The sequence below is a fragment of the Leptodactylus fuscus genome, chromosome 5 (assembly GCF_031893055.1).
Source record: "Leptodactylus fuscus isolate aLepFus1 chromosome 5, aLepFus1.hap2, whole genome shotgun sequence".
NCBI lineage: Eukaryota > Metazoa > Chordata > Amphibia > Anura > Leptodactylidae > Leptodactylus > Leptodactylus fuscus.
Window position 1 is genome coordinate 221,972,446 of NC_134269.1, and position 19,485 is coordinate 221,991,930.

The following is a 19,485-nucleotide window of genomic DNA, read 5'->3' on the forward strand; positions in this document are numbered from 1 at the left end:
CGGACCCCTCTGTATTGGGGCAGTATGTGGTGACTATAGGGCGGTACTATAACCCCTATGGCTGCCTGTGTATATTAGGGGGCCCCTAGGGCCGGACCCCTCTGTATATGGGGTATTATGTGGTGACTATAGGGCGGTACTATAACCCCTATGGCTGCCTGTGTATATTAGGGGGCCCCTAGGGCCGGACCCCGCTGTATTGGGGCAGTATGTGGTGACTATAGGGCGGTACTATAACCCCTATGGCTGCCTGTGTATATTAGGGGGCCCCTAGGGCCGGACCCCGCTGTATTGGGGCAGTATGTGGTGACTATAGGGCGGTACTATAACCCCTATGGCTGCCTGTGTATATTAGGGGGCCCCTAGGGCCGGACCCCTCTGTATATGGGGCATTATGTGGTGACTATAGGGCGGTACTATAACCCCTATGGCTGCCTGTGTATATTAGGGGGCCCCTAGGGCTGGACCCCTCTGTATATGGGGCAGTATGTGGTGACTATAGGGCGGTACTATAACCCCTATGGCTGCCTGTGTATATTAGGGGGCCCCTAGGGCCGGACCCCTCTGTATATGGGGCATTATGTTGTGACTATAGGGCGGTACTATAACCCCTATGGCTGCCTGTGTATATTAGGGGGCCCCTAGGGCCGGACCCCTCTGTATATGGGGCATTATGTGGTGACTATAGGGCGGTACTATAACCCCTATGGCTGCCTGTGTATATTAGGGGGCCCCTAGGGCCGGACCCCTCTGTATTGGGGTAGTATGTGGTGACTATAGGGCGGTACTATAACCCCTATGGCTGCCTGTGTATATTAGGGGGCTCCTAGGGCCGGACCCCTCTGTATATGGGGCATTATGTGGTGACTATAGGGCGGTACTATAACCCCTATGGCTGCCTGTGTATATTAGGGGGCCCCTAGGGCCGGACCCCTCTGTATATGGGGCATTATGTGGTGACTATAGGGCGGTACTATAACCCCTATGGCTGCCTGTGTATATTAGGGGGCCCCTAGGGCCGGACCCCTCTGTATTGGGGCATTATGTGGTGACTATAGGGCGGTACTATAACCCCTATGGCTGCCTGTGTATATTAGGGGGCCCCTAGGGCCGGACCCCTCTGTATTGGGCAGTATGTGGTGACTATAGGGCGGTACTATAACCCCTATGGCTGCCTGTGTATATTAGGGGGCTCCTAGGGCCGGACCCCGCTGTATTGGGGCATTATGTGGTGACTATAAGGCGGTACTATAACCCCTATGGCTGCCTGTGTATATTAGGGGGCCCCTAGGGCCGGACCCCGCTGTATTGGGGCAGTATGTGGTGACTATAGGGCGGTACTATAACCCCTATGGCTGCCTGTGTATATTAGGGGGCCCCTAGGGCCGGACCCCTCTGTATATGGGGCATTATGTGGTGACTATAGGGCGGTACTATAACCCCTATGGCTGCCTGTGTATATTAGGGGGCCCCTAGGGCCGGACCCCGCTGTATTGGGGCAGTATGTGGTGACTATAGGGCGGTACTATAACCCCCATCCTCCCTCCACGTGTCTCGTCCTCACATCAGTCACCCGATAATATTACAGATTCCGGCACCAGGAGGGTGGACACTAAATAAAAGTCTGTTTCTCTATTTCAGGGGTGTCCTGCGCCCCTTTTCCGCCATTTTCGGGGTGCGCGGGGGTCTTGACGCCATTTTCTTCTTGTTCTTTCTCTTTTTTCACCGGGAAGGTTTTCTTCACCATAAATATAAAGCAGAGAAATAAGATGAAGGAGGGGGCCCGGACCCCGGCAGTGAGGCCCAGGAAGGTGTGCCTGTGGGGAGAGGCGATATTGGGGTGTCAGGTGAGATTACAAGGACCCCCCATCACCCTTCTAATATGACTCTGCACCCCCTCTACAAGATCCCTCAGTATAGAATAATCTGCACCCTAAGTGCACAACATTCTGCGCCCCAGTAATAGCTCCCCTTCCACATCCACTGATTCCATTGCAGTTCCCTCCGTTCCTGAGCAATCGGTGCTGGTAGTTGTAGCCCCTGATTTGTAACTAAACTCCCTAATGTCAAATGGATGGTGTCAGGGAGCAACAGGCAAAGGGGTGGGGTGGGTCACGCCCCCATTGCCTGTTCCTGCCTGACTGGAGCTCTGGGTCACGCCCCATTGCCTGTTCCTGCCTGATTGGAGCTCTGGGCCACGCCCCATTGCCTGTTCCTGCCTGATTGGAGCTCTGGGTCACGCCCCATTGCCTGTTCCTGCCTGATTGGAGCTCTGGGTCACGCCCCATTGCCTGTTCCTGCCTGATTGGAGCTCTGGGCCACGCCCCATTGCCTGTTCCTGCCTGATTGGAGCTCTGGGTCACGCCCCATTGCCTGTTCCTCCCTGATTGGAGCTCTGGGTCACGCCCCATTGCCTGTTCCTGCCTGACTGGAGCTCTGGGTCACGCCCCATTGCCTGTTCCTGCCTGACTGGAGCTCTGGGTCACGCCCCATTGCCTGTTCCTCCCTGATTGGAGCTCTGGGTCACGCCCCATTGCCTGTTCCTGCCTGATTGGAGCTCTGGGTCACGCCCCATTGCCTGTTCCTGCCTGACTGGAGCTCTGGGTCATGCCCCATTGCCTGTTCCTCCCTGATTGGAGCTCTGGGTCACGCCCCATTGCCTGTTCCTGCCTGATTGGAGCTCTGGGTCACGCCCTCTTGCTTTCTCCTCCCTGACATTAGGGAGTCTAGTTACATATCAGTCACCAAAACTACCAGCTCTGATTGCTCAGGAACGGAGGGGGCGAGAGAAAATGATAACTGTGTCAGACTCAATGGAGGGATAGCCTTCTTGTAGAGCCTCCCCTCCCCCAGTATGTGACATGCGACCCCCTATCATGGCAGTGGTCAGCTTTGCTCCCCTTTATCACAGACCCTTTAGAAGCCCTCCTTACCTGAAGGAGTGGGTGTCATACAAGCGGCACGCCCCCTGACCTCCACACCGTTTTGTCCCCCACTTTAAGCAGGTTCTGTCGATGAGAGCCCCAAAGTAAATCGGGGCCGGGATTCCAGCTGCAGAGGAACAGGGCACAATTAGATCAGACCTAAAATCTAGAAGGAAAGGAGCTGAGGTCTCATTAGCGCTCATGTCCCTCCTTTACTGCCACGTGACTCAGGAGGTGCCCCAATAGCCGGGGGCAATTGTCTTCATCTCAGTGGAGGAGGGGGCAACGTGACTGTCACTATTATGGGGGGCTGTGGCTGTCACTATTATGGGGGGCTGTGGCTGTCACTATTATGGGGGCTGTGGCTGTCACTATTATGGGGGGCTGTGGCTGTCACTATTATGGGGGGCTGTGGCTGTCACTATTATGGGGGCTGTGGCTGTCACTATTATGGGGGGCTGTGGCTGTCACTATTATGGGGGCTGTGGCTGTCACTATTATGGGGGGCTGTGGCTGTCACTATTATGGGGGGCTGTGGCTGTCACTATTATGGGGGCTGTGGCTGTCACTGTTATGGGGGCAACTTGACTGTCACTATTATGGGGCAACGTGACTGTCACTGTTATGGGGCAACGTGACTGTCACGATTATGGGGGGCTGTGGCTGTCACTATTATGGGGGGCTGTGGCTGTCACTATTATGGGGGGCTGTGGCTGTCACTGTTATGGGGGCAACTTGACTGTCACTGTTATGGGGCTGGGGCTGTCGCTATTATGGGGGGCTGTGACTGTCACTATTATTGGGGGCTGTGGCTGTCACTGTTATGGGGGGCTGTGGCTGTCACTATTATGGGGGGCTGTGGCTGTCACTGTTATGGGGCAACTTGACTGTCACTGTTATGGGGGCTGGGGCTGTCACTATTATGGGGGGCTGTGGCTGTCACTATTATGGGGGGCTGTGGCTGTCACTGTTATGGGAGGCTCTGGCTGTCACTGTTATGGGGGGCTGTGGCTGTCACTATTATGGGGGGCTGTGGCTGTCACTATTATGGGGGGCTGTGGCTGTCACTGTTATGGGGCAACTTGACTGTCACTGTTATGGGGGCTGGGGCTGTCACTATTATGGGGGGCTGTGGCTGTCACTATTATGGGGGGCTGTGACTGTCACTATTATGGGGGGCTGTGGCTGTCACTATTATGGGGGGCTGTGGCTGTCACTATTATGGGGGGCTGTGACTGTCACTATTATGAGGGTGCTGTGGCTGTCACTATTATGGGGGGCTGTGACTGTCACTATTATGGGGGCTCCAGCTGTCACTATTATGGGCGCTGTGGCTGTCACTATTATGGGGGGCTGTGACTGTCACTATTATGGGGGCTCCAGCTGTCACTATTATGGGGGCTGTGGCTGTCACTATTATGGGGGGGCTGTGACTGTCACTATTATGGGCGCTGGGGCTGTCGCTATTATGGGGGGCTGTGACTGTCACTATTATGGGGGGGCTGTGGCTGTCACTATTATGGGCGCTGTGGCTGTCACTTTTAAGGGGGCTGTGGCTGTCACTATTATGGGGGGCTGCGGCTGTCACTATTATGGGGGCTGTGACTGTCACTATTATGGGGGCTCTGGCTGTCACTATTATGGGCACTGTGACTGTCACTTTTAGGGGGGCTGTGGCTGTCACTATTATGGGGGCTGTGACTGTCACTATTATGGGCGCTGTGGCTGTCACTATTATGGGGGTGCTGTGGCTGTCACTATTATGGGGGCTGTGGCTGTCACTATTATGGGGGCTGTGGCTGTCACTATTATGGGGGCTCTGGCTGTCACTATTATGGGCGCTGTGGCTGTCACTATTATGGGCGCTGTGGCTGTCACTATTATGGGGGGCTGTGACTGTCACTATTATGGGGGCTGTGACTGTCACTTTTAGGGGGGCTGTGGCTGTCACTGTTATGGGGGTGCTGTGGCTGTCACTATTATGGGGGCTGTGGCTGTCACTATTATGGGGGCTGTGGCTGTCACTATTATGGGGGCTGTGGCTGTCACTATTATGGGGGCTCTGGCTGTCACTATTATGGGGGCTGTGACTGTCACTATTATGGGCGCTGTGGCTGTCACTATTATGGGGGCTGTGACTGTCACTATTATGGGCACTGTGACTGTCACTTTTAGGGGGGCTGCGGCTGTCACTATTATGGGGGCTCTGGCTGTCACTATTATGGGGGCTGTGACTGTCACTTTTAGGGGGGCTGCGGCTGTCACTATTATGGGGCGCTCTCTCTGTCACTATTATGGGGCACTCTCTCTGTCACTATTATGGGGCGCTCTCTCTGTCACTATTATGGGGCACTGTGGCTGTCACTATTATGGGCGCTGTGGCTGTCACTATTATGGGGGTGCTCTGGCTGTCACTATTATGGGGGGGGCTGTGGCTGTCACTATTATGGGGCACTCTCTCTGTCACTATTATGGGGCGCTCTCTCTGTCACTATTATGGGGCGCTCTCTCTGTCACTATTATGGGGCGCTCTCTGTCACTATTATGGGGCGCTCTCTCTGTCACTATTATGGGGCGCTCTCTCTGTCACTATTATGGGGCACTGTGGCTGTCACTATTATGGGGCGCTCTCTCTGTCACTATTATGGGGCGCTCTCTCTGTCACTATTATGGGGCGCTCTCTCTGTCACTATTATGGGGCACTGTGGCTGTCACTATTATGGGGCGCTCTCTCTGTCACTATTATGGGGCGCTCTCTCTGTCACTATTATGGGGCGCTCTCTCTGTCACTATTATGGGGCGCTCTCTCTGTCACTATTATGGGGCGCTCTCTCTGTCACTATTATGGGGCGCTCTCTCTGTCACTATTATGGGGCGCTCTCTCTGTCACTATTATGGGGCGCTCTCTCTGTCACTATTATGGGGCGCTCTCTCTGTCACTATTATGGGGCACTGTGGCTGTCACTATTATGGGGCGCTCTCTCTGTCACTATTATGGGGCGCTCTCTCTGTCACTATTATGGGGCGCTCTCTCTGTCACTATTATGGGGCGCTCTCTCTGTCACTATTATGGGGCACTGTGGCTGTCACTATTATGGGGCGCTCTCTCTGTCACTATTATGGGGCGCTCTCTCTGTCACTATTATGGGGCGCTCTCTCTGTCACTATTATGGGGCGCTCTCTCTGTCACTATTATGGGGCGCTCTCTCTGTCACTATTATGGGGCGCTCTCTCTGTCACTATTATGGGGCGCTCTCTCTGTCACTATTATGGGGCGCTCTCTCTGTCACTATTATGGGGCGCTCTCTCTGTCACTATTATGGGGCACTCTCTCTGTCACTATTATGGGGCGCTCGCTCTGTCACTATTATGGGGCGCTCTCTCTGTCACTATTATGGGGCGCTCTCTCTGTCACTATTATGGGGCGCTCTCTCTGTCACTATTATGGGACGCTCTCTCTGTCACTCTTATGGGGCACTGTGGCTGTCACTATTATGGGGCGCTCTCTCTGTCACTATTATGGGGCACTCTCTCTGTCACTATTATGGGGCGCTCTCTCTGTCACTATTATGGGGCGCTCTCTCTGTCACTATTATGGGGCGCTCTCTCTGTCACTCTTATGGGGCACTGTGGCTGTCACTATTATGGGGCGCTCTCTCTGTCACTATTATGGGGCGCTCTCTCTGTCACTATTATGGGGCGCTCTCTCTGTCACTATTATGGGGCGCTCTCTCTGTCACTATTATGGGGCGCTCTCTCTGTCACTCTTATGGGGCGCTCTCTCTGTCACTCTTATGGGGCACTGTGGCTGTCACTATTATGGGGCGCTCTCTCTGTCACTATTATGGGGCGCTCTCTCTGTCACTATTATGGGGCGCTCTCTCTGTCACTATTATGGGGCGCTCTCTCTGTCACTATTATGGGGCGCTCTCTCTGTCACTATTATGGGGCGCTCTCTCTGTCACTATTATGGGGCGCTCTCTCTGTCACTATTATGGGGCACTCTCTCTGTCACTATTATGGGGCGCTCTCTCTGTCACTATTATGGGGCGCTCTCTCTGTCACTATTATGGGGCGCTCTCTCTGTCACTCTTATGGGGCGCTCTCTCTGTCACTCTTATGGGGCACTGTGGCTGTCACTATTATGGGGCGCTCTCTCTGTCACTATTATGGGGCGCTCTCTCTGTCACTATTATGGGGCGCTCTCTCTGTCACTATTATGGGGGGTCTGCACTCACCTAATGTCCTGATCAGTAACATGTAGACGCCGACAGCCAGAGACTTCAGCTCCGGAGAGACGCACCTGTGGGGAGCACAAGAGATAAACCGAGAGATCTAGAGCAATGACTAGTACTTGGGCGAGTAGTGTGGTCAGTGATCTCCGCACCCATCTTCTCCAGGTTACCGCGGTCAGCACAGAGGTGGCCGTACAGAGATTGGTACCTGCAGCCAGAGCCCGGCCACATGAAGGTTAGAGACTGTGATGAGACTCTGTGTTAGAGACTCTCCCAGTATATTATATAGATACAGATAGTACTGTCTCCCTGTCTCTCTCCTGTATATGATGTAGGTACAGATAGTACTGTCTCCCTGTCTCTCTTCTATATATGATGTAGGTACAGATAGTACTGTCTCCCTGTCTCTTCTGTATATGATGTAGGTACAGATAGTACTGCCTCACTGTCTCTCTTCTATATATTATGTAGATACAGAGAGTGCTGTCTCCCTGTCTCTTCTATATATGATGTAGGTACAGATAGTACTGCCTCACTGTCTCTCTTCTATATATGATGTAGGTACAGATAGTACTGCCTCCCTGTCTCTTCTATATATGATGTGGGTACAGATAGTACTGTCTCCCTGTCTCTCTTTTGTATATGATGTGGGTACAGATAGTACTGTCTCCCTGTCTCTCTTTTGTATATGATGTAGGTACAGATAGTACTGTCTCCCTGTCTCTTCTATATATGATGTAGGTACAGATAGTACTGTCTCCCTGTCTCTTCTGTATATGATGTAGGTACAGATAGTACTGTCTCCCTGTCTCTTCTGTATATGATGTAGGTACAGATAGTACTGTCTCCCTGTCTCTTCTGTATATGATGTAGGTACAGATAGTACTGTCTCCCTGTCTCTCTTCTGAATATGATGTAGGTACAGATAGTACTGTCTCCCTGTCTCTTCTATATATGATGTAGGTACAGATAGTACTGCCTCACTGTCTCTCTTTTGTATATGATGTAGGTACAGATAGTACTGTCTCCCTGTCTCTTCTATATATGATGTAGGTACAGATAGTACTGTCTCCCTGTCTCTTCTATATATGATGTGGGTACAGATAGTACTGTCTCCCTGAAAAAATATTTTGGTTGGTTTGTGCTCTTCTCTTCAGGGACTCACCAGAGGAGAATGACATATCCGGCCGACCCACCAATCGCAAATATAAAAGTGGCGAAGGTTTGAGAGATAACATAGATGAGGAACATTCTGCCACAAGTATCGCTGCGAGGACACGAGCCGAGCGTGACGGAGGAATTTATAGATGGGATACCCATAGCTTCTATACATGAGCAGTTCTGGTAGACCTGTAATAACCCGATATCAGATTATACTATACATCCCACTGTTATATACTGACTAGTATATACATCCCACTGACTAGTATATACATCCCACTGACTACTCTGGGCTGACTCTTGCTCTCCAGTTGTCGGTGACAGGTCACACTCACCATGTTCCTTCCAGAGCCTGTGGATGACTTACAGCCGGCCAGACAGGCTGACAAATAGGTGATATTATTGGCCCCGCACACCGGATCCCACTGCTGGGAGGAACAGCTACAGTCGGCGTTACAGGAGGAGAAGAGGCGATTGTCCCCTAATGTCTCCAGTCTACTCCTATGATACAATATAAGATGTCAGACCCCGCCCCCCCTTATCTGACCCCCCCATTAGTATAATAAGCCCAGAACTTACCCATCATATGACACGGTGATCCCGGCCACCTCACTGTTCTCACAGCCAATCATGAAGGCAGACAGAGACATGAGGAAGGCCACAAAGGAGGTAATAAAGACCAATTTAGAGGCTGACAGTAACCCAAACCTGTACTTCTTCATCAGCAGACCTCCCAGGAGCATGCCCAGAGCGGCCGCCGGCAGGTTGGAAACTCCTGCACAAGGAAACCAAAGTCTTCTGTAAGTCCTGGCACATTCCTGTAAGTCCTGCTAAAGACCTGAACATTTTTCAGTAAGTCCTGACTCTGTCGATTGTCAGGTTTTGAACCCAGACCCTCTGATGTCCCAGGCAGTCACTCTTCTCATTGAGCTACTGGGAGTTGTGAAAATTTTCCTGATCCTTAATTCTGGGCAGTATCATTTTGGTCTTTCCTTGCTCGCCTGATTCGCTCCACACTTCCTACTTAAGCCAAACCTGGACTCCTCCTTCTTGTCAGATTATTTTGAGATCCAGCTCCTGCCTCATGTGATATCTATTGCATTACCTGTGCACAGAACCTCAGGTTCTTACATGACTACATTTAATACAGTCATCTTGATTGTCAGCCATTGGACTCTCACCTCACTTGACAATTCCATTTGAGTACTGCACCTGTCCGCTGTGCGTCCTGCCCCTGTCCTCTGTGAGTCCTGCCCCTGTCCTCTGTGAGTCCTGCCCCTGTCCTCTGTGAATCCTGCCCTGTCCTCTGTGAGTCCTGCCCCTGTGTTCTGTGAGTCCTGCCCCTTTTCTCTGTGAGTCCTGCCCCTGTCCTCTGTGAGTCCTGCCCCTGTCCTCTGTGAGTCCTGCCCCTGTCCTCTGTGAGTCCTGCCCCTGTCCTTTGTGAGTCCTGCCCCTGTCCTTTGTGAGTCCTGCCCCTGTCCTCCTATGAGTCCTGCCCTTGTCCTCTGTGAGTCCTGCCCCTGTCCTCTGTGAGTCCTGCCCCTGTCCTCTGTGAGTCCAGATCTGTCCTCTGTGGGTCCTGCCCCTGTCCTCCTATGAGTCCTGCCCCTGTCCTCCTATGAGTCCTGCCCCTGTCCTCCTATGAGTCCTGCCCCTGTCCTCCTAGGAGTCCTGCCCCTGTCCTCCTATGAGTCCTGCCCCTGTCCTCCTATGAGTCCTGCCCCTGTCCTCTGTGAGTCCTGTCCCTGTCCTCTGTGAGTCCAGATCTGTCCTCTGTGAGCCCTGCCCCTGTCCTCTGTGAGCCCTGCCCCTGTCCTCTGTGAGCCCTGCCCCTGTCCTCTGTGAGCCCTGCCCCTGTCCTCTGTGAGTCCTGTCCCTGTCCTCTGTGAGTCCTGTCCCTGTCCTCTGTGAGTCCTGCCCCTGTCCTCTGTGAGTCCTGTCCCTGTCCTCTGTGAGTCCAGATCTGTCCTCTGTGAGTCCAGATCTGTCCTCTGTGAGTCCTGTCCCTGTCCTCCTATGAGTCCTGCCCCTGTCCTCCTATGAGTCCTGCCCCTGTCCTCCTATGAGTCCTGCCCCTGTCCTCCTATGAGTCCTGCCCCTGTCCTCTGTGAGTCCTGCCGCTGTCCTCTGTGAGTCCTGTCCCTGTCCTCTGTGAGTCCAGATCTGTCCTCTGTGAGTCCTGCCCCTGTCCTCTGTGAGTCCTGCCCCTGTCCTCCTGTGATTCCTGCCCCTGTCCTCCTATGAGTCCTGCCCCTGTCCTCCTATGAGTCCTGCCCCTGTCCTCCTATGAGTCCTGCCCCTGTCCTCCTATGAGTCCTGCCCCTGTCCTCCTATGAGTCCTGCCCCTGTCCTCCTATGAGTCCTGCCCCTGTCCTCCTATGAGTCCTGCCCCTGTCCTCCTATGAGTCCTGCCCCTGTCCTCTGTGAGTCCTGCCCTTGTCCTCTGTGAGTCCTGCCCCTGTCCTCTGTGAGTCCAGATCTGTCCTCTGTGAGTCCTGCCCCTGTCCTCCTATGAGTCCTGCCCCTGTCCTCCTATGAGTCCTGCCCCTGTCCTCCTATGAGTCCTGCCCCTGTCCTCCTATGAATCCTGCCCCTGTCCTCTGTGAGTCCTGCCCCTGTTCTCTGTGAGTCCTGCCCCTGTCCTCTGTGAGTCCTGCCCCTGTCCTCTGTGAGTCCTGCTCTGTCCTCTATGAGTCCTGCCCCTATCCTCTATGAGTCCTGCCCCTGTCCTCTGTGAGTCCTGCCCCTGTCCTCTGTGAGTCCTGCCCCTGTCCTCTGTGAGTCCTGCCCCTGTCCTCTGTGAGTCCTGCCCCTGTCCTATCAGTCCTGCCCCTGTCCTCTGTGAGTCCTGCCCCTGTCCTCTGTGAGTCCTGCCCCTTTCCTCTGTGAGCCCTGCCCCTGTGCTCTGTGAGTCCTGCCCCTGTCCTCTGTGAGTCCTGCCCCTGTCCTCTGTGAGTCCTGTCCCTGTCCTCTGTCAGTCCAGATCTGTCCTCTGTGAGTCTTGCCCCTGTCCTCTGTGATTCCTGCCCCTGTCCTCCTATGAGTCCTGCCCCTGTCCTCCTATGAGTCCTGCCCCTGTCCTCCTATGAGTCCTGCCCCTGTCCTCCTATGCGTCCTGCTCCTGTCCTCCTGAGTCCTGCCCCTGTCCTCCTATGAATCCTGCCCCTGTCCTCTGTGAGTCCTGCCCCTTTCCTCTGTGAGTCCTGCCCCTGTCCTCTGTGAGCCCTGCCCCTGTCCTCTGTGAGCCCTGCCCCCTGTGCGTCCTGCCCCTGTCCTCTGTGAGTCCTGCCCCTGTCCTCTGTGAGTCCTGTCCCTGTCCTCTGTGAGTCCTGCCCCTGTCCTCTGTGAGTCCAGATCTGTCCTCTGTGAGTCCTGCCCCTGTCCTCTGTGAGTCCTGCCCCTGTCCTCTGTGATTCCTGCCCCTGTCCTCCTATGAGTTCTGCCGCTGTCCTCCTATGAGTCCTGCCCCTGTCCTCCTATGAGTCCTGCCCCTGTCCTCCTATGAGTCCTGCCCCTGTCCTCCTATGAGTCCTGCCCCTGTCCTCCTATGAGCCCTGCCCTGTCCTCTGTGAGCCGCCCCTGTGCTCTCTGAGTCCTGCCCCCTGTCCTCTGTGATTCCTGCCCCTGTCCTCCTATGAGTCCTGCCCCTGTCCTCCTATGAGTCCTGCCCCTGTCCTCCTATGAGTCCTGCCCCCTGTCCTCCTATGCGTCCTGCTCCTGTCCTCCTGAGTCCTGCCCCTGTCCTCCTATGAATCCTGCCCCTGTCCTCTGTGAGTCCTGCCCCTTTCCTCTGTGAGTCCTGCCCCTGTCCTCTGTGAGCCCTGCCCCTGTGCGTCCTGCCCCTGTCCTCTGTGAGTCCTGCCCCTGTCCTCTGTGAGTCCTGTCCCTGTCCTCTGTGAGTCCTGCCCCTGTCCTCTGTGATTCCTGCCCCTGTCCTCCTATGAGTTCTGCCCCTGTCCTCCTATGAGTCCTGCCCCTGTCCTCCTATGAGTCCTGCCCCTGTCCTCCTATGAGTCCTGCCCCTGTCCTCCTATGAGTCCTGCCCCTGTCCTCCTATGAGTCCTGCCCCTGTCCTCCTATGAGTCCTGCCCCTTTCCTCTGTGAGTCCTGCCCCTGTCCTCCTATGAGTCCTGCCCCTGTCCTCTGTGAGCCGCCCCTGTGCTCTCTGAGTCCTGCCCTGTCCTCTGTGAGTCCTGCCCTGTCCTCTGTGAGTCCTGCCCCTGTTCTCTGTGAGTCCAGATCTGTCCGCTGTGAGTCCAGATCTGTCCTCTGTGAGTCCAGATCTGTCCTCTGTGAGTCCAGATCTGTCCTTTGTGAGTCCTGCTCTATCCTCTGTGAGTCCTGCTCTGTTCTCTTTGAGTCCTGCCCCTCTCCTCTGTGAGTCCTGCTCTGTTCTCTTTGAGTCCTGCCCCTCTCCTCTGTGAGTCCTGCCCCCTGTCCTCTGTGAGTCCTGCCCCTTTCCTCTGTGAGTCCTGCCCCTCTCCTCTGTGAGTCCTGCCCCTGTCCTCTGTGAGTCCTGCCCCTGTCCTCTGTGAGTCCTGCCCCTTTCCTCTGTGAGTCCTGCCCCTCTCCTCTGTGAGTCCTGCCCCTGTCCTCTGTGAGTCCTGCCCCTGTCCTCTGTGAGTCCTGCCCCTTCGGGGGGTGCATACATGTATTGTAGGGTCTAATATTAGTGGTATGAATGTATTTTACAGGTGTCTTAGATGTGGGTCAGTTTTTGGGGTTCTGGTCTGAGGATGGCCACTCGCGGTGATGTCAGGGAGTTTCGGGGTTTGTGCAGGGGGTCTTCATTTATTGGGGTTTCGTCTGCTTACTCTCAGGGATCTGGTGTTGTCGCAGATTCTATTTTGGATTTTGACAATATTAGAGATCTGGTCTGAAGTAAGTTCTGGAATTTGAAGTCTGGGTTGGGGTCCTCGAGTCGGACTGTTAGGGGTCTGGTCTGGGGTCTGATTTCTCTTAGCTCTGGATGGTTTGGGGGGTTCATTCATTTAGAATTAGGGGACTGAGTAATTTTTGGATTCTAATAAATTTTGAATTAATTTTAGGGATTCGAATCACTTTGGGGAGGTTTTCTAGAATCTGAATAACTTTTTGGGGGTCTTAGATCTTAGTGAGTTTTGGGGTCTGGTGTGGGGGGCTAATTCATTTTTGGGTCAGATCTTCCACAATCTGAAATCTTGATATTGACCATTTACTGTCCAACTCGGCCCCAGAGAAGGGGTCATGTGACCTGCGCTGACCACTCACCGGTGATGAAGTTGGAGAAGGAGATGGACTGGCCGTACTGCTGCTCCATGTACTTGGGTTTGTAGGTTATGAATCCCAGGAAACTGTTCATCTGCAGGAGGGTGAGGACGATCAAGATGGCGTAGAGACGATTACAAGCCAAGGACTTCAGGGAGCGGAAGAAGCCTGCGGGGGAGGGGAGAATATTCATCAGGATAACCCCGCCCCTACAGCTGATATGGTCGCCTCCTCCAGCCTCTTTTACTGACAATAAGCAGAAATGACCCCGGGGCCCGCTCACCCCTGGGATATGTGGCTGGGCAGGACGGTCTCACCTTTCACCGTGGCCTTCTTGTGATACTCGTCATATGACGTCTCCGCCTCTTTAAGCTTCTGCTCCTCGGGGGAGGGCTGCGCTGCCTTCCTCTTTATACTCCTGGGCAGGAAACAAAAAGGAATCCCCGAAATCAGTGTGAGGACTCCGGCCACCAGGAACCCGAGCCACCAGGCGCCCACCCAGCGGGTGTCTTGTGGTGTAATGGTCACAGTTTCTATAAGAGAACGACATAGGCAGGTCATGTGATATCATATAATGTATTATACTACTAATATATATATATATATATATATATATATATATATATATATATATATATACTGTATATACTGCTCATGTGCTATGATGTAATCTTCCTACTAATATTCTACATGTGACAGTATATATATATATATATATATATATATATATCCTATCCTACTACTATTATACATGTGACAGTATATATATATATATAATATATATATATATATATATATATCCTATCCTACTACTATTATACATGTGACAGTATATATATATATATATCCTATCCTACTATTATTATACATGTGACAGTTTGGATGTTTGTTCCTCAATCACACAGAAACCACTGAGCGGATTTGGATGAGATTTGTCCCATAGATACTCTGTAACCTGGAGTAACACATCGGCTACTTTGTATCCAGGTACATGACATGGCTTCACTACTGTTCTGGATTTATGGTCACATACTATATTACACTGCTCCTGCAGCCGCTTATCTCAGGTCCCAGGGCTGTTACAATATTTGAGCTAACTTATTAAAAGAAGAACCTATTTGGCTACAATGACATAATATAATACAACATGTGATACATAATATAATATAATACATCATGTGATACATAATATAATATAATACAACATGTGATACATAATATATAATATAATACTCAGGATTATCGCCCAGTTCTCCCTATATAACTACTTGGGACATTTAGGAACTCACTCAAGTCTACAAATCCGATATCAACATAAAACCTTGCGAATAATGAGCTGAGCATGAATCCGGTCATCGGGCCAAAGAGCGCCACCGTGTGCAGACAAGCTGAGGAGAGAAGAGAGGGTTAAATTACCAGATGAGTAATATTACAATATGGGGGGGGGGGGGGGGGCAGTAATTTCACATAACAGGCACCTCACTAATATCTTCACTTGAGGACCAGCATTAGCTCCGCAGGGGTAACTCCAAGCATATGCACCTTAACCCCAACCCTGCTAAACCTAAGCTCACTCCTAAGTTTCCCCCTCAGTCCTTCTTCACCTCCTCACCTCACTCCCGCCCTCCTCTCTCGTTCCCTCACACCCACTCCCTGTCTCTTTAGCTATCCCGCCCACTACTAGCCCTTCCCAACTAACACCGCCCCCCCCCCATCATACTCACCTCTCTTCCTTCCAGGTTTCCTCCTGCAGGAAGGCTCCTCCCTCTTTTCTGACTGCCGGAGCGGTCAGTATTCCCGGCATGGCTCTGTGCTCTGCAGCGATGACCCACCTTGGGAGGTGCAGTAGAGGTTGATTATCGTCTCCAGAGCAGCGCTGGGTCTATTGTGTGCTCTGGTAGTCAGAAAAGAGGGAGGAGCCATCCTGCAGGAGGAAGCCTGGAAGGAAGAGAGGTGAGTATATAATGGGGTAGATGGGGGCAAGTAGTAGTGACGGGGAAACAGATTGTAACAGGATAACCAGCAAATGTCCCTGGGGCAGTCACATGACCACCACAGGGATATGTTTAGATTAGTGTAGGAATTAGCTTTTATCCTGGACAACCCCTTTAAATCCAACCCCCTAAACCTCACCTTAAATCCTAACCCGTGCCCCAACAGTATAAACCCTCCCCCCAATCCGTGAGCTGATAATAGATGGCCCATGCTCTAGGCTTATCCACAGGGTTGTGTAGTCCCACCCACTTCTGCCTGCTGACCTGTGACATCACCATTACCTATATACAGCGGTGTGTTTCCTGGCTCAGCAAAATCATCCAGGTAGGAGACTCCCAGCGGAGTGATGGGGGTCTCACCGATCCCTCGTAGCATATTCCCGATCAAGACGTAAACCCACATGTACGAGCTGGACTCCGTCACACACCCTGGAAACACACGAGTCACATGTAGCAGAGCTGAGCTTGTTATCTGGTCCAGCACAGTCATATTATAGTATCTCATCTGTCCTCTTACATCGCACTACGGGAAAACTATGCAAATCAGTTGGAGACTGCCCTTCCCTCTAGTGCCCCCGATCGCAGCGCCCCAGAGGTCATGTCCAGTATCTTGTATCCTTGAGACATCTCCTGGGATATGAACCAAACTAGAAAGTCCAGAAAGTGCCACAAAGCAGGATGGTCATGTCTGCCCAAAACCCACGCCCAGAACAATGTGTGAGGAGCAGACTAACAGTCTGAACTAGAAAACTTATGGTGGGCAGAGAGAGAACAGCCGGGAGCAAAGCCAGGAGAGTACAGCACTAGAGGAAACAGAAGCCAAAGACCACCAGGTATCGATGGCCATGCACCAGACCAGGAGAGTACAGGACTAGAGGAAACAGAAGCCAAAGACCACCAGGTATCGATGGCCACGCACCAGACCAGGAAAGTACAGGACTAGAGGAAACAGAAGCCAAAGACCACCAGGTATCGATGGCCACGTAGCAGACCAGGAGAGTACAGGACTAGAGGAAACAGAAGCCAAAGACCACCAGGTATCGATGGCCACGCACCAGACCAGGAAAGTACAGGACTAGAGGAAACAGAAGCCAAAGACCACCAGGTATCGATGGCCACGTAGCAGACCAGGAGAGTACAGGACTGGAGGAAACAGAAGCCAAAGACCACCAGGTATCGATGGCCACGCACCAGACCAGGAAAGTACAGGACTAGAGGAAACAGAAGCCAAAGACCACCAGGTATCGATGGCCAGGTAGCAGACCAGGAGAGTACAGGACTAGAGGAAACAGAAGCCAAAGACCACCAGGTATCGATGGCCACGCACCAGACCAGGAAAGTACAGGACTAGAGGAAACAGAAGCCAAAGACCACCAGGTATCGATGGCCACGTAGCAGACCAGGAGAGTACAGGACTAGAGGAAACAGAAGCCAAAGACCACCAGGTATCGATGGCCACGCACCAGACCAGGAAAGTACAGGACTAGAGGAAACAGAAGCCAAAGACCACCAGGTATCGATGGCCACGTAGCAGACCAGGAGAGTACAGGACTAGAGGAAACAGAAGCCAAAGACCACCAGGTATCGATGGCCATGCACCAGACCAGGAGAGTACACAGGGGTGAACCTACCCCTTTTGCCGCTCGAGGCGAACTACAGAGGGGGCGGGGTGAAGGGGCATGGCCACGCAAAGGGGGCGGGGCTTAGCGCCGTTCGCAGGTAGAGAGCAGGCACAGAGATGACCTGCTCTCTGCCTGAGCGTGAGAGGAGGCTGCCGGAGCAGCGCTGCTCCAGTGGCCTCCCCAAACCACCGCTCGGTGCTAAGCCAGTCCAGGACAGCTTGTCCTGGACTGGCTTAGGTAATCAAAAATGCCGCCCTCCCTGGGGCCCTGACATAGCGCCGCCTGAAGCGCTCGCTTCAGGTCACCTCATGGGAGGTGCGGTGCTGAGAGTACAGCACTAGAGGAAACCGAGGTCAAAGACCACCAGGTATTGATGGCCACGCACCAGACCAGGAGAGTACAGGACTAGAGGAAACAGAAGCCAAAGACCACCAGGTATCGATGGCCACGCAACGGAACAGGAGAGTACAGGACTAGAGGAAACCAAGATCAAAGACCACCAGGTATCGATGGCCACACACCAGACCAGGAGAGTACAGGACTAGAGGAAACAGAAGCCAAAGACCACCAGGTATCGATGGCCACGCACCGGAACATGAGAGTACAGGACTAGAGGAAACCAAGGTCAAAGACCACCAGGTATTGATGGCCACGCACCAGACCAGGAGAGTACAGGACTAGAGGAAACAGAAGCCAAAGACCACCAGGTATCGATGGCCACACACCGGAACAGGAGCGTACAGGACTAGAGGAAACAGAAGCCAAAGACCACCAGGTATCAATGGCCACACACCGGAACAGGAGCGTACAGGACTAGAGGAAACAGAAGCCAAAGACCACCAGGTATCGATGGCCACGCACTAGACCAGGAGAGTACAGCACTAGAGGAAACAGAAGCCAAAGACCACCAGGTATCGATGGCCACGTACCAGACCAGGAGAGTACAGGACTAGAGGAAACAGAAGCCAAAGACCACCAGGTATCGATGGCCACGTACCAGACCAGGAGAGTACAGGACTAGAGGAAACCAAGGTCAAAGACCACCAGGTATCGATGGCCACACACCAGACCAGGAGAGTACAGGACTAGAGGAAACAGAAGCCAAAGACCACCAGGTATCGATGGCCACGCACCGGAACAGGAGAGTACAGGACTAGAGGAAACCAAGGTCAAAGACCACCAGGTATTGATGGCCACGCACCAGACCAGGAGAGTACAGGACTAGAGGAAACAGAAGCCAAAGACCACCAGGTATCGATGGCCACACACCGGAACAGGAGCGTACAGGACTAGAGGAAACAGAAGCCAAAGACCACCAGGTATCGATGGCCACGTACCAGACCAGGAGAATACAGGACTAGAGGAAACAGAAGCCAAAGACCACCAGGTATTGATGGCCACGCACCAGAACAGGAGAGTACAGGACTAGAGGAAACCGAGGTCAAAGACCACCAGGTATCGATGGCCACACACCAGACCAGGAGAGTACAGGACTAGAGGAAACAGAAGCCAAAGACCACCAGGTATCGATGGCCACGCACTAGACCAGGAGAGTACAGCACTAGAGGAAACAGAAGCCAAAGACCACCAGGTATCGATGGCCACGCACCGGACCAGGAGGTGTGAGATACCGCCAAGACAGAGAGAAAGAGAAGCAGCCACCAAGAGATCCACCAAAATGGCAAAGTACCAAGAGGGAGACCCAAGAGGGCAGAGTCGATATACTACAAGAAGTCCCAGGCACTACAGTAGTGTCAGTGTCAGGATAATCACTATGGCTTCTCCACCTCCTCCGCAGAGCCGGCCGTCTCCTCCATGTCAGACATGACGCACCTGATGTTTGGTTTTGTGGATTACTGTATTTCTCCTGTTTGCCCCATTTTTGTTCTCTTATGGTCACCTTAGTCTCAGTTCAGCTTCTCACCTGGTTTGATGTCCTCAGTCAATGTCCTATTGGCCAGACATGGGGAGACGCTGTAGGCGGAGCCAGTTATATTGTTGGGCGAGGTCACGTGTGTTCTCACTGCTTCATACTTATAACTGTGAATAGACAATCATGGTGAGTGTGCATCGGGGGCGCGGGATCAGAATATAACACGGTGCGGTGACCAGATCGGGGGAGCGGGGTGAGGATATAACACGGTGTGGTGACCAGATCGGGGGAGCGGGGTGAGGATATAACACGGTGCGGTGACCAGATCGGGGGAGCGGGGTGAGGATATAACACGGTGTGGTGACCAGATCGGGGGAGCGGGGTGAGGATACAACATGGTGCAGTGACCAGATCGGGGGAGCGGGGTGA

The 19,485-nt window shown here is 52.9% G+C and overlaps 1 protein-coding gene across 1 annotated transcript; it reads right to left on the minus strand.

Moving 5' to 3' along the window:
- Positions 1–1,612: 1,612 nt before the first annotated feature.
- Positions 1,613–19,217, minus strand: LOC142204187 (solute carrier organic anion transporter family member 1C1-like). The gene is made up of 11 exons (XM_075275495.1): positions 19,108–19,217; positions 15,844–15,990; positions 14,857–14,955; positions 13,885–14,100; positions 13,571–13,735; positions 8,900–9,095; positions 8,656–8,821; positions 8,325–8,509; positions 7,163–7,227; positions 2,934–3,051; positions 1,613–1,817 (listed from the first exon to the last, which is right to left on the minus strand). The coding sequence occupies exons 2-11, from the start codon at positions 15,962–15,964 to the stop codon at positions 1,613–1,615; spliced, it is 1,536 nt and encodes a 511-aa protein (XP_075131596.1). The 5' UTR covers positions 15,965–15,990; positions 19,108–19,217.
- Between the last annotated feature and the right edge of the window lie 268 nt (positions 19,218–19,485).

Coding starts and splice junctions, on each gene's coding strand:
- LOC142204187 (XM_075275495.1), bottom strand. CDS start 15,964: ATGTGGGTTTACGTCTTGATCGGGAATATGCTACGAGGGATCGGTGAG. Junction 8,822..8,899: donor ATCACCGTGTCATATGATGG/GTAAGTTCTGGG, acceptor ATTGTATCATAG/GAGTAGACTGGAGACATTAG. Junction 7,228..8,324: donor GGATATGTCATTCTCCTCTG/GTGAGTCCCTGA, acceptor TGCTCCCCACAG/GTGCGTCTCTCCGGAGCTGA.